Source organism: Scatophagus argus, chromosome 1, assembly GCF_020382885.2.
Source record: "Scatophagus argus isolate fScaArg1 chromosome 1, fScaArg1.pri, whole genome shotgun sequence".
NCBI classification, from domain to species: domain Eukaryota; kingdom Metazoa; phylum Chordata; class Actinopteri; family Scatophagidae; genus Scatophagus; species Scatophagus argus.
This window is the reverse complement of record NC_058493.1, coordinates 13,598,497-13,616,989: the sequence shown is the minus strand read 5'-3', so window position 1 is coordinate 13,616,989 and position 18,493 is coordinate 13,598,497. Positions and strand designations below refer to the sequence as shown.

Genomic DNA, 18,493 nt, shown 5'->3' with positions numbered 1-18,493 from the left:
TTGTCTACACTCTCCAAGTGGCCTTGAAGTACCGCTTCTTTTCACGATTTCTTAAAACTTGAGCACATAAATTGCAGGACACATCTTAAGAGCTTAAGTGTGGAGAATCATTGAATTTTATTCAATACCATTTCAGCTACTAAGAGACTAATCACCAACGTTTCAATCAATCCTTCACTTCATGTTTCTGAAGAAGCCTGAAGAACTCAATGTCTGAGGACCAGTACTTTTTGATCTATTGGGCATTTAATCCATTTTTTTCCCCCAAAATAATCCAATACACTTTCTCAAGTGGTGATTAATGCTGCAAAAGCATGCATCCAGATCATTGATTATTTTTACAAAATCACTGGAGATTACAGCTGATGTGATGCAGTTACTTCTACCACTTTTCACAACACCATCTACTCAAAATCAGTATCCAAATATCTTTCATATCTGGTGTATCATCAAATCAGACCAGATATAAAAGATTTGTGTCATGAATACCAAAACTGTTCACAACAGTGAACATGTTCTTGAGAAGCCAACCGTGATTTATTGTGTCATCAATAACTGCTCCTCCTGGGAAATGTGTGAAAGGCCACATGTTAAATAAAATGAATAAATATCTGATTTTGAGTGTAATAGAGGTATGAAACATTTAACACAAGTGCTGCAGTGTATAAATGATTGACATTTATTTGCTAGAAATCTTTTTTTCTTATATCAGCTTGAGATTAATGGGAACCCTGAACATATTTTTTGTTAGTAAATAAAGAAGATTTTAAAAATAAGCTTAAAAGGATAAATCTCATCTCAAAAACATCTCATGAGAAGGGACTTCCCATAGGTTAACTGCAATCCCAGTATCACTATTGCTTGAGGATGAATGAAAATCTAATAAATAAACTTCTAATAAAGAATTTTAATGTGCATTTTTTTTCAGTTCCAACTCTAACCCAGTGCACACTCTGTGTTGACCACTGCAGTACAACTGACTGACATTTAAGTATAAAACCTACATGTATAGTAGGAGTTTAAATTGTGATTTAGTGACTTCAGCTCAGTCTTCATCGGCTTCAGTTACATCAACTTGCAGGCATATTTTGCCTTCATTTGCTAGCACCGGAATGTCAGAATAATAATCTGAGTGTGGACACGCCCTGATTTCTACATTCATCACATAGAATGTGCATCCTATTCAAGTCCATAAGTTCAAGGCTGAATCACTGAAGTAGGGTTTGCACGTACAATGAGTATTAATCATTTCTGGTCAGTGCATACCTCTAAATCTAAATCAAGTCCGCAATGTATTAAGTAATAAAATGTCTCTGTAGTGGATCATTTGAGTTACTGAGCCATGTGCACAGTTTATCTTACTTATTGCTGGTCTAATTTCCAAGGACCTTACCTAGATACCTGCAGTAAGCTCATGTATTAATAAAGTGTAGATGAAAAATGTCTATATTTCTATTAAAAATCAAGTCTTTACAAAAAGTCCTTGACACAGGTGTTATATACAGCTTAACACTCTCTACATCATTTGGAGGAAATACAGTGATACCACTGCTCACAGCAAAAAAATAGAAATATCTTTCATTACATTATATGCCTTTTTATATTTTGCACGTATTCACCTTTAAATTGGAATTACACTCGAAAGTTAAAGAGCTACATTACATACTACTGAAAATACTATAATAAAATAATAAAAATGCAAAAAAAGCAGGATGAGTCCAAGCCTTTGATTTTCATCTATGACAACTTGCTACATTTTATTCACAATAAATGTAACCTTCCTTCTGGTTTCCGTGATCCACACCACCCAACCTGTTGGATGTACTTTAAATTACCAATCAGATATTTCCTTTTTATCCAAAAAGGGGCCTTGGACAGACCACTACACTGTCGCATCGAACAGACCTTACCTAGACACCTGGTCTCTGCACCACTCCACAGCCCGTTAGCGCCACACTCTCTGACATGTGACCCCACCAGCGTATAACCGTGGTTACACATAAAGATTGCTGTTGCTCCGAATGTGGTCAACGTCCCCAGTTTGGTCCCAAAAGGTGGAGTGGGAAGCTCACCACAGGAGATGACTAAGTAATAAAAAATAAAAACAAAAATAAAACATGATCGTGACAGAAAGACACTGGAAATCAGATATTGCATAACATTATAGGGCAACTGGTGCTATAGCCAAAAAGCTGAATATAAAATGGGTTATATTGCCAAGTGTTCATAGAGTGTCATTTTGAATTTAAACACAGCACATTTAGTTTTCTAATACAATATATGACTAAATTAGATTTAGGTCAGAAGACTTAAGATTTCATTTTTCCTTAATGTCCTTGGAGACACTTTTCAAACCACTGGCCAGCTTGAAGAACAGACACTTCTGTTACTTTGCCAAATCCCTCAGAGCTGCTGCAATGTTAGGTAGGTCAGCTCGCAAAAAAAGCTGGATCATGAAAAAATGAAGCAATAAATTTAAACTGTAACAAAGTATATAAAATCACTGGCACTGGTTTGAAAACCACCAGTAAAACAGACTTCAATTTTAAATATTTTTTAGTTTGCACATTTCAGTTTTCAATGTCATGTCATATATTATGCAACACTAAAAAATTCTGTTACCTATTGGAAAGTGTTCAAAGTATGCTGACATATGCTGACTTTCCCTTTATGAAACAAGCAGCCAAAGTGCATTTCATGGTAACACTCTATTTGAAAAACCAATCTTTCACTATTTCCCACATATACCCCACATTTAGGGAGTACAGGCTGCAGTCTGTTTAAAATAGCTATCACAGTCCCAGGACAATGTGCAGTGGTTAAGATGCCCCTGGTAACTCTTTTAAAAAAGGAATAGTAAGGGGGATGTAAAAGCACACACACACGCACACGCACACGCACACACACACACGCTAAAAAAAACTACTAAAAAAATAAAACTGCATTGCCCTTGCTGCCACAACCAGCCATGGATAAGTTACCAAAACAGTGTACCCACCCTTGTGCAACTTAACATCTGGAAAAGTCACAGAAAGTTATTCCTCTGATAGATGAAAAGAACAGCTGGAGAGGAAGCTACTCTGTGTGTGCTCACGCAGGTTTGTGTCTGTGAGGGTCTATGAGGCTTCCTTTTTATCTCTTAGTTTATATGGTTCCCTATCCATGAAAGGAAACTAACATCAAATAAAAAGCTAAAATGATCTGTGTGGTGTACAGTGCAGAGGACTGAGGAATGTGAAGTGTTTTATGTAAGTGTAAAAAAAAATGCAGTAAGCGTATCACTGCATGTGCGTCTTATAAATAAAGCTATGTGTCATGAGTACCAAGGGAGCTGACCAAGTACACAAAACACAATAACATTGTGGAGTTTTATTAACTTGCTCAGAGGAGAAGGAGTAAGATGAGTCTGACCAAAATAAATCTGAAGGCAGCTGTGATTTATTTTGTGCAGGACAGTCATGATGCTCTTCATGTTCGAATCAATACTTACTCTTGCATGTAGCAGGGTCATCTGACCCCTCCCAAGTCCCGTTAGAAAGGCAGCGAAGAGTCCGATGCCCCACACCCAAATAGTACCCTGTTGAGCATTCCAGCATCACCACAGAGCCAAACTCTCCCAATCTACCAGAGAGCAGGTGGTAGGTCATGTGATCCGACAAGATGCCCTCAATGCTGGGGCAGTGGATTGCTGGGAAATAATATGTGATCAAATTAGAATCAAATAAATAATTCAGTTAAGGTTTCAAAACTTCATTTTTTTCCCTTAACCATTAGATATTTACCTTGTGTGGTTTCAGTTTACATACGTGTCAGTGGTAAATAACACCTGAGCCTCTATAATCTCTAACTTGTAATTTATCAATGATGAAATTCTTTAATCTTATTTATAGGTATTTATATTTATATTGAGATGTTCAAGAACACACAGACAGACACAGAAGCCATGCTTTATAGTTAGATGGAAGCAGTATTAGCAGCTCTATTCATCAGCTATAATTTCATTATTGGCCAATAATTAACTAAATTTCCCACTGTTGAGCCAATAATCAATCAATCTCCCCGATATATACAATGCATCCCTAAATTCTACTTGCTCTTTTTCAACACAACCTTTTTCTTCATTTATATTTTTTCATAAACTGTCTGCTGTTTAGAGAAACATTTAACCAATACAGAAATTAAGATGTATATATGTGCGTGTATGTGTATACAGTGCACAGCTGTGGGAAACAGCCAGTAAGAGTACTTCGAGCTAAGATTCTTAACTTGTACTCTTGACTGCCCTTCAGTCAGAGTTAAAAAAAATACTTACGCAGACATCTGGGGGCCGAGACAGCATTACTCCAGCTGCCATCCTCCAAACACACTGCTGTCATTGGAACACCGGGGTCCAGGTGGTAACCGTGGTTACAGTGGTAGGTGACCTGGCTACCAACAGTGTACTGGTTAGCATGGAAGCTGCCATTGCCCACCGACTGAGGGATTCCACATGAGACGGCTGTGGCATGACAAAGAGAGAAGAGTTGTAGAGGAATACTTGTTTATTTTTATTTATTTATTTATTTGCATCTGGACGGGGACAAAAAACATGCAATGGCAAAAACAGTTCATGATACAACACAATACATACAAAACCATCAGTGTGAGATAAGAAATAAGATCAGAAGGATAAGTACATTAAATACAAGGCAGTCATTACGCGTGTGTTGTCTTTAGACAAAGCTTGAGTCTGCAAAGCTTCCTGACACTGCGTCCTAACAAGCAAATATGAGTGGATGGAGTACTAAAAATTGTCCATAAATACAAAACATGTCACAGAGTGAGGAGAGGATGGCATTTTTCTAGTATTTCTTATTTCTCCATTTGCAAATGAGTAATGCTATGTTCCATTTAGTTTGAAAGTTTGAAGCTGCAGCTGGAAATGACTTCACACTATATTGATTGCCTTCGATAACAACAAGTTGGGAAACAAAGATGGATTGTTATACTCAGGTTAACCAATGTTAGCAATACCAGCCGATGACAACATATCATGTGGTATTTTGTGCATAAAAACACTGTAGCCACATGTCCACAGATAGAAGTTGGACTAAACTGCGTGTACGGCTGATTTAATGAGACACCAACAACACAAAAGCACTGATAAACATTTCATTTTACAGTTTACACTATGGTCAAATAAAACGGACTACGAGTCAGAAATCCGACTTCAAGGACTGCTAACATTTGCTATATTAAATCACAATTTGTCAATCTCCCAAAACCTTTCCCATTTCTTTTCAAATTCTTTTTGAAGATTTCTGAAAAAACTGAAACAATCTGATGTTTGCTTGGTTGCTTGTTCACATCACTTCCAGTTGGGAAACAATTTGAGTCTCATTTGCTTAGGAGATTGGAATTCCACTTCCCAGCTACTTAAACCGAGGAAGCAAACGTTCTGAAATGCGGTATCCATTCGCCTCCTCATATCAGTGGATAAGCCTGGCATCCTCTAACAGAGGAATTATAAATAATTTTAAACATCAGGTTTGCATCAGAACAAAATCAAAAGTAAGCAGATTGAGGAATTATAATTCCTCAATCTTTCAATTCCTCAAGGAATTCGGATTATAAAAGTGATACCACTCTCAAACTGCAAATTTTTAGTGCTTGTCAGCTTTTTTTCATCATCACTTAGATGACATGGGGAGTGTTTAAAATCCTTACCTTGACAAAAAGGTGTTGGTGTATCCCACTGGAAAAGTCCATTGGGATGGAGCCTGCAGGTGGCATTGCTTGATCCTACCAGGCGGTAACCACGGTTACAATAAAACTGAAGTCTGCTACCTGGGCGGAGTTTGGTTCGGTTGATCACGCCCCCATTCATTGGAGGATCATTAATGCTACAGTAGGCAGCTGGACAGAAAGACAGACGAAGAGACACACAGGAAGAAAAATGGAATAAAAAGTGTTCATGGACCTGAGTGTAAAAACATAACTGCTAGAGCATGGAGAACAATCTAAACATCTAGCAGAACACACCACAACGGGCCACCTGGCTCTCCCTTCTCTGTCCAATGTGGTCAATGTGTCACCTGATCTTGGCTCTTCTCCCTTTTGGATTCACGCTGGAAGGATGACTTTCCCACTCCAGTTAGGACTACAGAGTCACTCTGTAATTTTTGTTTTCATCTGTAAACCTTATTTCTCTTCCCTTTCACTCTTCTGGGAAGGCTTTTCATAAGATGTTGGAAGATTTCTATGGGACTTTTTGCCCATTCACGTAGTAGAGCATTTTTGGGTTCAGGCAGTGGTGTAGGATAAAAAAAAGCCTGGCTCGTGGTCTCCTTTCCAGTTCATCCCAAAGGTGTTGGATGAGGTTGAGGTCAAGGCTCTGTGTGGGCCAGTCAAGTTCTTCCACACCAAACTTTATGTCTGTCTTTATGGACTTTGCTTTGTGCACTGGGGCAGAGTCATGCTGGAATAGAAAAGGACCTTCCCCACACTGTTGGCACAAGGTTGGAAGCACAGCATTGTCCAAAATGTCTTGGTATGCTAAAGCATTAAGATTTCCCTTCAGCAGAGGTAGAGCCCGATCCCAAGACTTTTGTCTGTATAGTGTAACTTCAGCTTTTATAGACCTTAAGAGTAATCTGGCAAGCAACTCATTCTTTAGCTCTGACTTACTGTAGTTTTAAGCTGCTTGTGAATCCTACTCTCACCAAAGCAAAGCACAGATACTCTGTGGCTTGGCCCAATCTGTATCTGCTTCCACTAGCTAACATTGGCTGACCTCATTGGCTTGTTAAGGCAGTTTCATTTCAAAGCTCAGTAGTTAAGCCATGAGTAATATCATAAACTTTTCCTCACCATTCTCTGACCTGCATTAATGCAGCTTTTAACTGTACTTGAATCCTAACTTATCTAACATAAAAATAAACAAGAACACTTTGCAGCTTGAGTTGGCCTTATATCTACATTGGATATGCTTTGAACAAACTGAAATGGCTAGTCCCACTGGTTTGATAAGCAACTTCATCTCAATGTCTTGCCATTGAGGTGAAGTTGCCATTGAAACTACAACTTTATATCCAGTTCCACTAGTCTTACAAATAACTAGGTAATTCCCACAGCCCAGATATAATCTAAAATGCAGACCAGATTATTGAATTAATGCCTATCATAAGACTGAATGTTTCACGTTTTTTTGTCAAAATCTTTTTATCCATCTGTGATGACTCCTAACACCGTCTCCTATTTTAAATTTGATTTGATCCGTTAAAGAGACAACATCATTAGGAGCCAGTAAGAGAACAGAATGTTTACAGGTGAGGAGGCCATTGGTGCTTTGAGAAAGGCAGGGGATATATAACCACCCAGAAAAGCAGTGGATATTTACACAAGATACAATTAGGAAGGTAATTTCACAGCAACAGCAAGCAAGGCCAATGTAATGAATGACAAGAAAAATACAACAGTAATTGTTACAGCCCAAGCTGTAGGTGACATCCACACACACACACACGCATATGCACACAGACACAAATTCATATTATACTTGTGAGGATCCTGCTCGGCATAATGCATTCCTTAACTTCCAGCCTTGAACTTGTTACCTTAATCCTAACACCAAGTCCTAAACTTCAAACCCATCAAAGATGGAGTCCATGTTATAAGCAATTACAATGCATTACATATACAACGCTGCAATATGTGCGATGTGCTTCAATATAAAGCACACTGCAGGTTTAACAGCGTAGAGGAGAGTAAAATGTAAAGCACAATGAATTTCTGTTCTCTGTGTGGTTGTCATTGTCAGGGCACTACAACACACTGTGGAAAACACAGACACTTTGGGTCAATGTGCTGATATAACCCACAAACTAAAATATATTATATATTTTTTTCAGTATATACAGCGCAGTGACTGACATTGTGACTCACTCCTCTGAAGCTCAAACAGGATCAGTGTCACCGTAAATTGCATTTTCTATTTTCTTATTTCTATGAGATTGGTGGTCATCTTCAACAATTTCTTCACAAGCGAAGACCCATGATTGAAGGGTGGCTGAAAAAAACCTCACAACATGAACTCGACAAAGCTATTCTTCAGAACATCAGTGCTGGCAGGAACCTGCAGAGACAATACACTAAATCTGAAACAAATTGTGAAATTAATAAATTGGACCTGCCAATTCTTTTGTGCTCTTAATTAGACTAATTCATTAAAAAGAACATTGCCAATTAGAAGCGTTCTCTAAATGATCATGGCTCAGGTTTCCACAATGTTGATGTATCAGTTCATTGTCACAGTAAGAGGAGTTGATTGATTATTCATGCTAGTACAGAAAAATCACTTCAGCGAACATTACAATGGGTAAAATTTGTTGTACTGGGTGAAGAGTTAGACACTTTTGGCTATAGCTTTTATCCCTAACAACAATGCTATGCATATTTACATTTAATTTTAACTGAAACAAAAAAATATTTAGAACAGAGAAAGAGTTAGACTGACAAATAACACATACGGCATGTATCAGTTCAACCTTTTTAAATAGATGAGGAAATAGATGTTGTTTAATTTTGCTGATATTATTCATCTAATGACAATGATTAAACAGAGTAGCAAACAAAAAAGAATGATTAAATGAATTAATTATGAATAAGACATAGAACGTACCTGAGTATCGTATCTTGAATCCTCTCTTATTGGTTGCGTGGTCAGTGGACCATCGTAGATAGAGCTGGTTTGTTTTAGATGTGAAGTTCAGCTGAGATGAGTGGTTACCACTTAGAGCAACAAGCAAAGGGCTCTGTCCTGAGGATCCTAGAGAAACAAATAAACCAGACATAAGAACTAGTGCAGTGTGCACAGTAGACTGTATACTTTCATGTTCCCATATACATATAAATGCATTTAAAGTACAGAAGTTTGTTTTCATGTCAGATTCCCAAGGAACAGTTAGGGGGTTAGGTAAATTGCTCAAGGGCACATCAGCCGTTAATAATGGAGGGGGGAGAGCATTGATTATTCACACACCCACCCAATTTTTTTTCTGCTGGTCCAGAGAATCAAAGTGGCGACCCTGCGGTCACAAGCCACTTCTCCTACCTCTAGACCCTAGCGATTCAATAAACTCACAATCTCCTAGATGAATCATAGTCTAACCAGAGATGGAGATGGACCAGATGCTGCAGTCAGAATGTGTTTTACTGGTCCTGAGACATGCAGCACATGAAAGTGACAGCATCATTAAGTTGCTAAGTTCCCCCAAATTACTTGTTGTACACATATTCTAAATGAAGCATATTGTTTAATTCCATCTCAGGTTTACAGACCACAACCCTCCACCTGCACTGTCTGTTGACATACATATAAGTAGTGTGTTATTACCACCACAAGTACATACTGTGTAATGCATTGAGAGGGGACCCCTATTAACTGTTGCTCCATTGAAAGAGATGTTGCATACAGCTCATTCTCTATCACACACTACAGTACATTCAAAAACAAATGAGGAAAGAGAGACTGGAGATGTTAAATTGTACCAAAGTCTTGCAAGTTTGCCATTTTGTTTTGCTAAACTCAAATATTTCAAGCATCAGACATGTAACTCTCAGAATGAAAATAGCTAATTAGCCTGGTCCAGCAAAGCTAGGACTTAGCAGTGCAGGTTTATGATGGTTGTTGGCAATCACATCTCAGATCTTTAGCTTATGGGGATATGACCTGGGCAGAGGGTCAGTTTTGTTTTTTGTTTTATGGCCACACCTGAAGTACATGCAAATGTATTGAGTCTGGAGATCTCTCAGCTTTGTGATACTCCACCTGCACCGGTCTCCGACAAATCAAGGTGCATTACTGAGGAATGAAAAGTCCAGGGCTTATTTTTAGACACTGAATGGGGCTTTGACTTCAATGAGGCCATAAAATGTTCACGTGAGCTTTTGTGTCCAAATGACACATGTACTCTCGCATTTCTATGGGATGCTACAATGTCAGGGTAGGTACATTGCTCAGCATCCAAGGAATCACAGTGCTGAGCGTTCAGTTGATCGGACGAGTGGTTCTCAAAAAAGCTGCAAGAAAACAACTGGCCTCTTCCAAACAGGCACTGCACTAGTGTTTAGAGAGAAAAATCTTGCATGAACTATATTAATAAAATGTTGCTTATACTACAATACTACATACTACAAACATACTAAAAACATTTTTGCATATTTTTTCTCAAAATACATATTTGCTTTAAATAGTCTATGTAATCATATACATAAACTGTGGGGTTGACACCTATTGAGATTTTCTCCCTTTCAACAATACGGCGACATCTGAAAAAAAAAAAAAAAAAAAAAAAAAAAGTCACAGCCACCTACTCCACAGTGATGCCACTGCTGTCTGCAACATCAAAGGCAGCTACAGTCTGCTCAGGACCAGGCAACATAAAAACAGATAAACAGAGCTGAGTGGGATGCACATATTAGTAGTTGTATATGTTCTCATCTCTGCTTGTGAATTCCAAAGTCAATCACATATTTCTTGATAACAAGAGCTCATCCCGAGTTTTGTCGTCTTGTTGTGCTGTTTGATTATTTAAAAACGTTTCAGCCCCAGTGAATGGACTCATCTAATGAACATATACAGTAATTTTTGACAAAATCACCCAGAACCGTTTAAAAAGTTCTTAATAAACAGAGACAACAAAAATAAAAATAAATAAATAAATACATAAAAAAAAAAAATCCACACATACAATATGATCTACACGCTTTCATATTTACTGTTATACAATCTTCCTGGAACTCTTGGGTGGGGAAACACAACAAATGAGTATTAAGTGTTACACATCTTATTAACTGTTGAGCTACTTTTCATAAACAAACATAAATTAAAGATGGGTGTGAGCATGAGTGTCTGACCATGTGTGTGTATGAGTGTGTCTTTCTGTGTGTGTGTCTAGGTGTAGGAGCAGCACAAACACAAAAGAGAGGGTTTGCATACCATCAAAAATCTCCAGTTCATCAAACTGTTTCTCACTGTGAAACATCTCGACGTAGATATTGATGGTGTACCCTGTGTAACGAGACAGAATTATTTACAACCACAAGAAACAAAAAGCTGCAATATGAAACATAAAGCATATACCATACACATGTAAATGCAGGGAGATATGCAAAAACCTTTATGCATATTTATGAAAGACGCACACACATTGCTTTCCAATCATTACATTCAGTATACACACACACACTCAATGCAAATATAATGTATATACACATGATTATATCTCTCCCTCACACATAACCCTACTTATACTGGTTGCACTCTCTTGAAACACACACTGTACCTGGAATCATATGTAGTAACCAGGAGCATGTCTGGCTGTTGGGGTAGTTGCTAGGAAACCCGGGGCTTAGTATCACCCCTGATGACAAAGATCGCTCCTCATTGGCTGGGCACTGGGCTGGAGGGGTAGCAGACAAAAGCCAGTCAAACTGATCTGAACAGTGTGAAAAAAACTCTTTGGTATGTTTCTAGCTCCTAAATTTCCCAGTTTATGTCCTTTTCCATCCATCACTCCATTCTTGTTCATCTGTCTGCTTCCATCGATGCTTTTTCCAAACACATGCAAAAGAGTCCACACGTGTGGAAATTCCCTGTGCTTCATCTAAATGTGTACAGGGTGTGCGGAGACTCTTTCCAAAACTTCTTTTGTGATGACTGGGAGGTAACAGGATTTCACACAAAAGGAGCTGAACTCCAAGGTGTGTAGGGGACCACTTTGGCTACATCTCCTAACATATGAGTGCTGCATTCTTTTATTCCCTGCTTTACAATAAAGAGGACATTCTGTTCGTCCCACCTCATAGCCAGACATAAGCATCTCTTCAACACTCAGCTGTAGCAAGGCGAAGAAGAAGAATTTTCTCTAACATACTCATAATAGTTGTCTCATAGAAATAACAGGATGGGCAGGATGGGCTACCAGGAGTTCTCAGTGTTGGAGTTTTAATACTGCTAACTGAAAATATAAATTGCCTCCTTGCTGAGGTCTTTGGTCTTAAAAGTCACATGTCTGCCACTACTTAAGAGACATATTCAACAAAATAAACTATATATGAAAACGATAAAGTGGAATGTGTTTCCAGCAGTTTTTATCTGACATTTTCAACTTCAATACACAACAGTAGGACCTTTCTCACAGCAGACATTTTGGCTTTTCATTACTCGAAGAACATGTGTAATATATATCATTAAAGACAACTGCACACCATTAAGGTGAACTAGATTCTGTGTCCTGGTACTGTGCATGCTGGATCACTGTCATGGCTCACTTGAGCTATCGTTAATACCATTTGCTTCACTTGTGTTTTTCCTGCTACGACACGTCAAAATGTCAGATCCGACAAAGATACTTCAGTTAGTGATTTGCCAAAATTTCTGAAAATTACATGATCGTAGCCCTCTGAAAATGACACTGAGCTGGTTGTACACAGCTGTGGTTTTGTAATAACATGCTGCATCATTTGCTCAAATCACAACTTTTCCTCTAGGTGCACTGTCAAAAATTAAGGCTACATTTTGCTGGAGCACTCTGTTTCCTCTTTAATGGATCCAATTTGATTCCTGAAATCTTTGATTCATCTGTGGGTAGTAATAGCAGGTGCAGCAGGATTAATTTGGGTATGAGAACTTCACGAACCTTACAGGCCAATTTGAAAACACATTACCGTGAAGGGTGTTCAAAGTTCTTGAAGGAAGGGTGAATGCACATTGAAATTGTCGAATAGTCCAGTTCAGAAAAAAAAACAAAAACCAACAACAACAAAAAAAAAAAACATGCGGGTGAAATAATCACCAGTTTATGTCATTTACTGTTTATGGAGTAATACTAAAAGATGTAACAAGATGTAACATTTTTCAGACACTATTCAGGTGGGAAACCATTCAGCCTGTGTAAATAACTGTATGACATCTCCGATGGCCCTGGCAGGAACTTTGCTAATAAAACTGTGGGTCTTTACCAGGAAGGCTCTAACAAAAAGAAACTTTTAAGGTGATTTTTCGACAAGTAAACTATGTTACTCTCAAGTTAAGAATTCATCCACAATGTTGACACAAACCAAGATATCTGTACCACAGACAAATAAAAAACAAGTAGACACACACAGAAAACTCAATTTAACAGAACACAGTATTAAAGATGCTGTGCTGTGGCAAACATGTACAATAGAGCTAAGATTGTATGAATATAACTTTGGTAAGCTCAGATATGGGGATAAAGTTATTTTTAAGTTGTAACTGGTAACTTAAGTAACTATTGATTCAAACCATTTTGACAAAGCACTACCATCTGATTTTCACACAGACATGTACATACAGGAGACAGCTGTATATTGTATATACTCTATGGTTCAGGAGTCGGACTTTACCTTGACACGTTGGAGACGGGGATTCAAAAAGCAAATGGGAATTAAGTTTACATATGAGCTCTGCCTTTCCGACCAGTGTGTATCCAGGTAAACAGCGGTACTTCACAACATCACCTGGAACAGGAAACATCAAAACCTATGATGTCATCACAGACTATACAGTGTCTTTATAGATTAAGATTACACAAGTGTTTCTGCAGAGCTGAGTCTTGATGACTACATGAATAAATACCCTGTCATCATTTGATCATATTAAACATTTTTGTACCAAAAGACTGTGAATTTGGAGGCCAGCTGAAGGGAGAATCTGAGCGACGGCAGCAAACTAAAACTGACTTGGCCTTTAGGGATTTTGTTTCCATTTATCACTTAAGATTTGTGTGATGAGGGCATTTCTTTACAGCAAGTACGGACAGGGAGAACAATTAAAGCAACTTTTAAACTCTCTCAATTTATTGTATGGAGTTTTGGATATAGAAAGACTTGAAAATATCTTGACTTGATAAATCTGTTTTTTTTTTTTAGATGTTTATTCATTTCACTCTGACAGGCAAATTTTGACTTGCCATCTTAAAAGAGGTGGAGCTCTACCACCTGTCAGGGAGACGTAATGCACCCTTCAGATTTTGCCCTGAAGGCAAACTGTGGCATACAGCTCACAGCATGGTGCACAGTCAAAAACTGTTGAACAAAACAAACAAGAACATTCAGCCTTTCTCTGAGCTTCTTCAAAGATTGTAGAATTGACTGATAGACTGACCAACAACAAAGCAGGTTTTGTCTCTGAGGTACTGCCAGCTTTTGTAAATCTAAAATTCACTGTACATTCACTCCAATGTGGGCTTGTGAGATTTCTGGGTATGATTATTCAAAATTAGCTCCCTTTGGCTTTTACTCTGTCACAAACAACAGCTTCACTCTTGCTGTGAACAGGTGCAGACCTGATGCTGCTGTGATGTACCAATAATTTGACATCTTCTTTGTGAACCAACACTCTAGAATAGTACAGTCGCTCCCTGTATCACTGTTGTATTTGTACTGTTAGGAGCATTATATCACAACACATGATCTTAATGATGGCTAATGAAGTCTTTTATGATCCTGGAATTTGACTGGACTGAAAATGTTACTTTGTTTGTTTGTTTTTGACCCTTCAAACAAAAACTAAACTGCAGTAAAATGATGAAATGATACTTTGCCAGAACTCTAGAGTCTTATATACCACTGACAGGGTAAATTGATCTTGCTGAGGTTTTATGAAAAACCTGCTTTTTTTTCAGAATTACAGCTGCTGATCTAAAAGGTCACCAAACCCTAAGAGTAAGATGCTCTGAGCAAATCATAACATAACACAGAGCTGAAGGAAAATGGGAGAATTTGACAAGCAATCATTTCTCCCAAAATGGATTATTTTCAAAAGCTTGGGAGAACATATTTTGTGTTATATTTTTTAGAAGGGGGTGGGGGGGGGGTGGGGGTGTTCAAGTTGTTTTACATCTAACTATGCACGTATACAAAAAGAAAACACGAGTTTGCAGGGTAAACAAACAGTTTGCTTACACAAAAATGCTATTCACTGACCAGAAACCTCAGTACTCATAACGCAGTTGCTTCACACAGTTGAGAATGAAAACTGGGTGGTATTTAAATGGTAGCTAACAAGATAGGACATTTACTGCAGATATCATTAAGACGGTGTTAGAGATGTTGGAAGACTTTTATTTTCTCAGTTGATGGAGCCATCTGTCCACCCTGCTTGTGTTAATATAAACTACAAACATCCCAAACCTGCTTCTCTACTGGGCACAAGGAGCTGCAACTGACATAGAACTCCCCAAAAAACTGTCTTTTCATTTTAAGGATTTTTTTTTTTTAAAGATGTAAAAGATCCAGTATTGTCTGAATTTTTACACATTTTTAAAAAATGAAGAGAGAAGAAAAAGATTCACATTGTTTTTTAAAAAAGTGATAAAATATACAGCCCCACTGGTACAGTGATACACATGCTCAGTTCAAGTGACAGATTAACGTTAGCCTGCTATATTTAGATAAATGGAGCCCATTAGCAGAATAATTTACAATCAGCAGGATAATGACCTCCTACAAGTCTGGTCAGGTTGTTCGTCAGTCCTGTCAGGTAAAAGTCCGTCAATCTTAAGATTCGCCAAACTACAGTAGACAAGCTGCTTGCTTAGTCTGAAAAATGTACAAAACATCGTAAATGAAAGAAACTGCTAAATGAGCCACATTTTTTCATGTCGGTTCAGTTATCTTGGTATCAGTAAAACTATCTTGCAGGTTATTCTGTAATGGTGATTAGTTATTATTTTTTTGGAAATTCTTTCAGTGTCTTTATTGTATCAAATAGTCATATTATTAATCAGGCTTATTACCTATCTGAAAGTCTTCATCTTCATAGATCACTTCTGCATTCTCCACAACAGGGGGAGGAGGGCATTTCTTCAGACGGTAGGCTGGACGGAGATGCAAAAAAATTTAAAGAGTTAACCAAAGATTCCAAAGATTTGACCAAAAACAACCCCAAAAAAGTGAAGTGTAATGAAGTCTACAACAATGGCATATTTTCCTAGATGATGGTTATATCAGCCTGCATCAACAAAAGAAATGGGGTCCAGAAAGACATCTGCTGTTCTGTTGCTGTGAAGGAGTTAACTGACATCGTTCACAAGCAGCGCAGCCGCCTGTTTGGAAAGAGCATCCATGTGGAGAATGGGCCAGTGGATGCAATTTCAGAATCAGAATCAGCTTTATTTGCCAAGTATGTGTGACCATACAAGGAATTTGACTGCGGATTTTTCTCTCTCCTGTGCGCCATACAAAATACAAAAAACAAAATAATAATAATAATAAAAATAAAGTATTTTCAAAAAGAAAAAACAAGATATAAATATATGTACATGTAGTGCAAACAGTGCGATGGTTCATGCAATGGCAGGTGGATTACGGGGAGATCAGGGAGACAGCCTGGGGGAAGAAAGTGTTTTTGTGTCTGGTGGTCTTGGCATACAGAGCTCTGTAACGCCTACCAGAGGGAAGCAGATCAAACAGTTTGTGTGCAGGGTGTGAGGGCTCTGCAGTGGTGCTTCCTGCCCGTTTTTTGACCCTGGATTGTGATCTTCATTATTTAAACTATCCACCTAGGTTACTTTGTACCTCAAATTGTCTCAGCTGCAAACTGCAAAGGCTGACCACTATAATGCATAGTAACACGTACATGTAAATACTTCTAACATGTTTCTGGACAGCATGAAAGAAGAGTATGCATTACCCAGAAGTCAGAAATAGTGAATTAAAATAACAATGAGGAGAAAATCTCATATACCGTGTTGAGTCTTTCAGAGTGGCCTTGTGGTTGCAAAGACACACTCAGTGATTTAATCGACAAACAAACAAATATGTCAAACTCTACAAGAACTTTAACAACTATGAATGAAACCTCTATGAAATGTTTCTCACCCACTTCAATAACAAACATGAGCCACAATAGCAAGAGCAGTAATTATTTCATTTTAAATTGCATTTCCTTTTTCTCTTTCTTCTGCTGAGGGACAAATCAGATTACCTAGAGTAGCTAAGTGAAAGAGAATAAAAAGAGAAAAAGAGAAAAGTGAATAAAATAATGATTCACTGGTTTGGTAAACAAAAAAATATACTGACCTTAAGAAACAGATAGAATCAGGTAGCATTAAATTTTTAATCTAAGACAAGGTTGCAGAGAGTCCGCATATCTCGCACAAACATTTGTTTGAGATTAGAGAAAATAAGACATATCCTGAGCAACAGGGTGTATGATTGTCACTGGGGATATATCACTGTAACAAAACTCTCAAGTCCAAGCAACAAAAGCTGCCCCTCAGACTGCTCACACAACCAGTGATTCTTCAGAAAATATTTCTGAAAGCCTATGAGATGGACTTATTCAGAGATACAAACTTGTTTATCCTTAAAAAATAATGAATAATAGCAGAGTAATGGAGAGAGAAATGGAAAAAGAGTGAAAAAGAAAAGGCCATGCTCTCACTTCTCTCCTCAGTGCTTTTTTTTTTTTATCACAACAGAAAGATATTTCGTCTCTAATAACTATTCACTAGTGACACTTGAAGCGGTTACTGAAAAGCACTACACATGCACACACTGAGGCTACATGAATTCATGAATCAAGATGGACTGTATAAGATCTAGAAATATTAATGCAAAAACACTAAGCTGTGATACGGTTTAAGTTAACAAAGTTTTAGCACTGAAGAAACTGGTAAATCTGTCTTGTGTGTTCATACGTGTCTAACTGAATACTACACGACAGGGAAAGATGTGCTTGAGAGTGTATGTCCATACCATGGAAGTTGAGAATGAAAAAGCCTCCAGTTGAAAAGTCTGAGTGAAATCGAATCAGGACCTGCAGGCTGGTACTGTAGGCTGACTCCAATGCTGTGTTGCCACTGAAGACTCCCAGCTGAGGACTAGACGTATCTGGGCCGTCCCTAAATAAAGACAGATAGTGAGAGAGAGAAAGAGAGACAGAGAGACAGAGAGAGAGAGAGAGAGACATAATGACATGACTGGAAGCAGGATGCATTTAAAGTGTTATTATAGCGAAGGGATAGCGAGAGAGAGAGAGAGAGAGAGAGAAACCAAGAGTCACATAACAACAACAATAATAATAATTTCTTTTAAATAATAGTGATGTAAAACATAAATAGCTTAATCAGGTGTGATTTACTTTTTAACATCATACTGAATAAACAAACTGCTGAAACAAACATGAAAATGTGCTGGCTGCATGTGTCTGTCACGCCTCTAAGGAAAGTTTAAGATCATCGTGAACTTCTCATGAAAGGCTGGTTGTGGGTTTTCTTTCACAGGCTGGGATTAATGACAGAGAGGAAGAAAAACCAAAGCTGTTAATAAAACAACACACATACCAGGTGCTTCTTCATTGAAAGGGTAGCAAAAAACATTTTTCCCCCTTTGCTTTCCTTTTTTCAGCCATTTCAAACACGATCATTGAACAAAGCCCATAGATTAAAGGCTTAACTTTCTCTCATTAAATATTGAATGTTGT

The 18,493-nt window shown here is 38.0% G+C and overlaps 1 protein-coding gene across 1 annotated transcript in view; it reads right to left on the bottom strand.

Annotated features, from left to right (window-relative positions):
• The window catches only part of LOC124064464 (CUB and sushi domain-containing protein 1-like), a 358,243-nt gene that overhangs the window by 34,005 nt on the left and 305,745 nt on the right, over positions 1–18,493 (bottom strand). Inside the window, exons 47-56 of the mRNA XM_046398956.1 lie at positions 17,767–17,912; positions 15,804–15,884; positions 13,411–13,524; positions 11,325–11,441; positions 10,979–11,050; positions 8,660–8,806; positions 5,707–5,895; positions 4,313–4,498; positions 3,491–3,688; positions 1,911–2,084 (exon numbers count right to left, since the gene is read on the bottom strand). Of these exons, the coding sequence (XP_046254912.1) occupies positions 1,911–2,084; positions 3,491–3,688; positions 4,313–4,498; positions 5,707–5,895; positions 8,660–8,806; positions 10,979–11,050; positions 11,325–11,441; positions 13,411–13,524; positions 15,804–15,884; positions 17,767–17,912 (1,424 nt within the window). The remainder of the gene's footprint in view (positions 1–1,910; positions 2,085–3,490; positions 3,689–4,312; positions 4,499–5,706; positions 5,896–8,659; positions 8,807–10,978; positions 11,051–11,324; positions 11,442–13,410; positions 13,525–15,803; positions 15,885–17,766; positions 17,913–18,493) is intronic.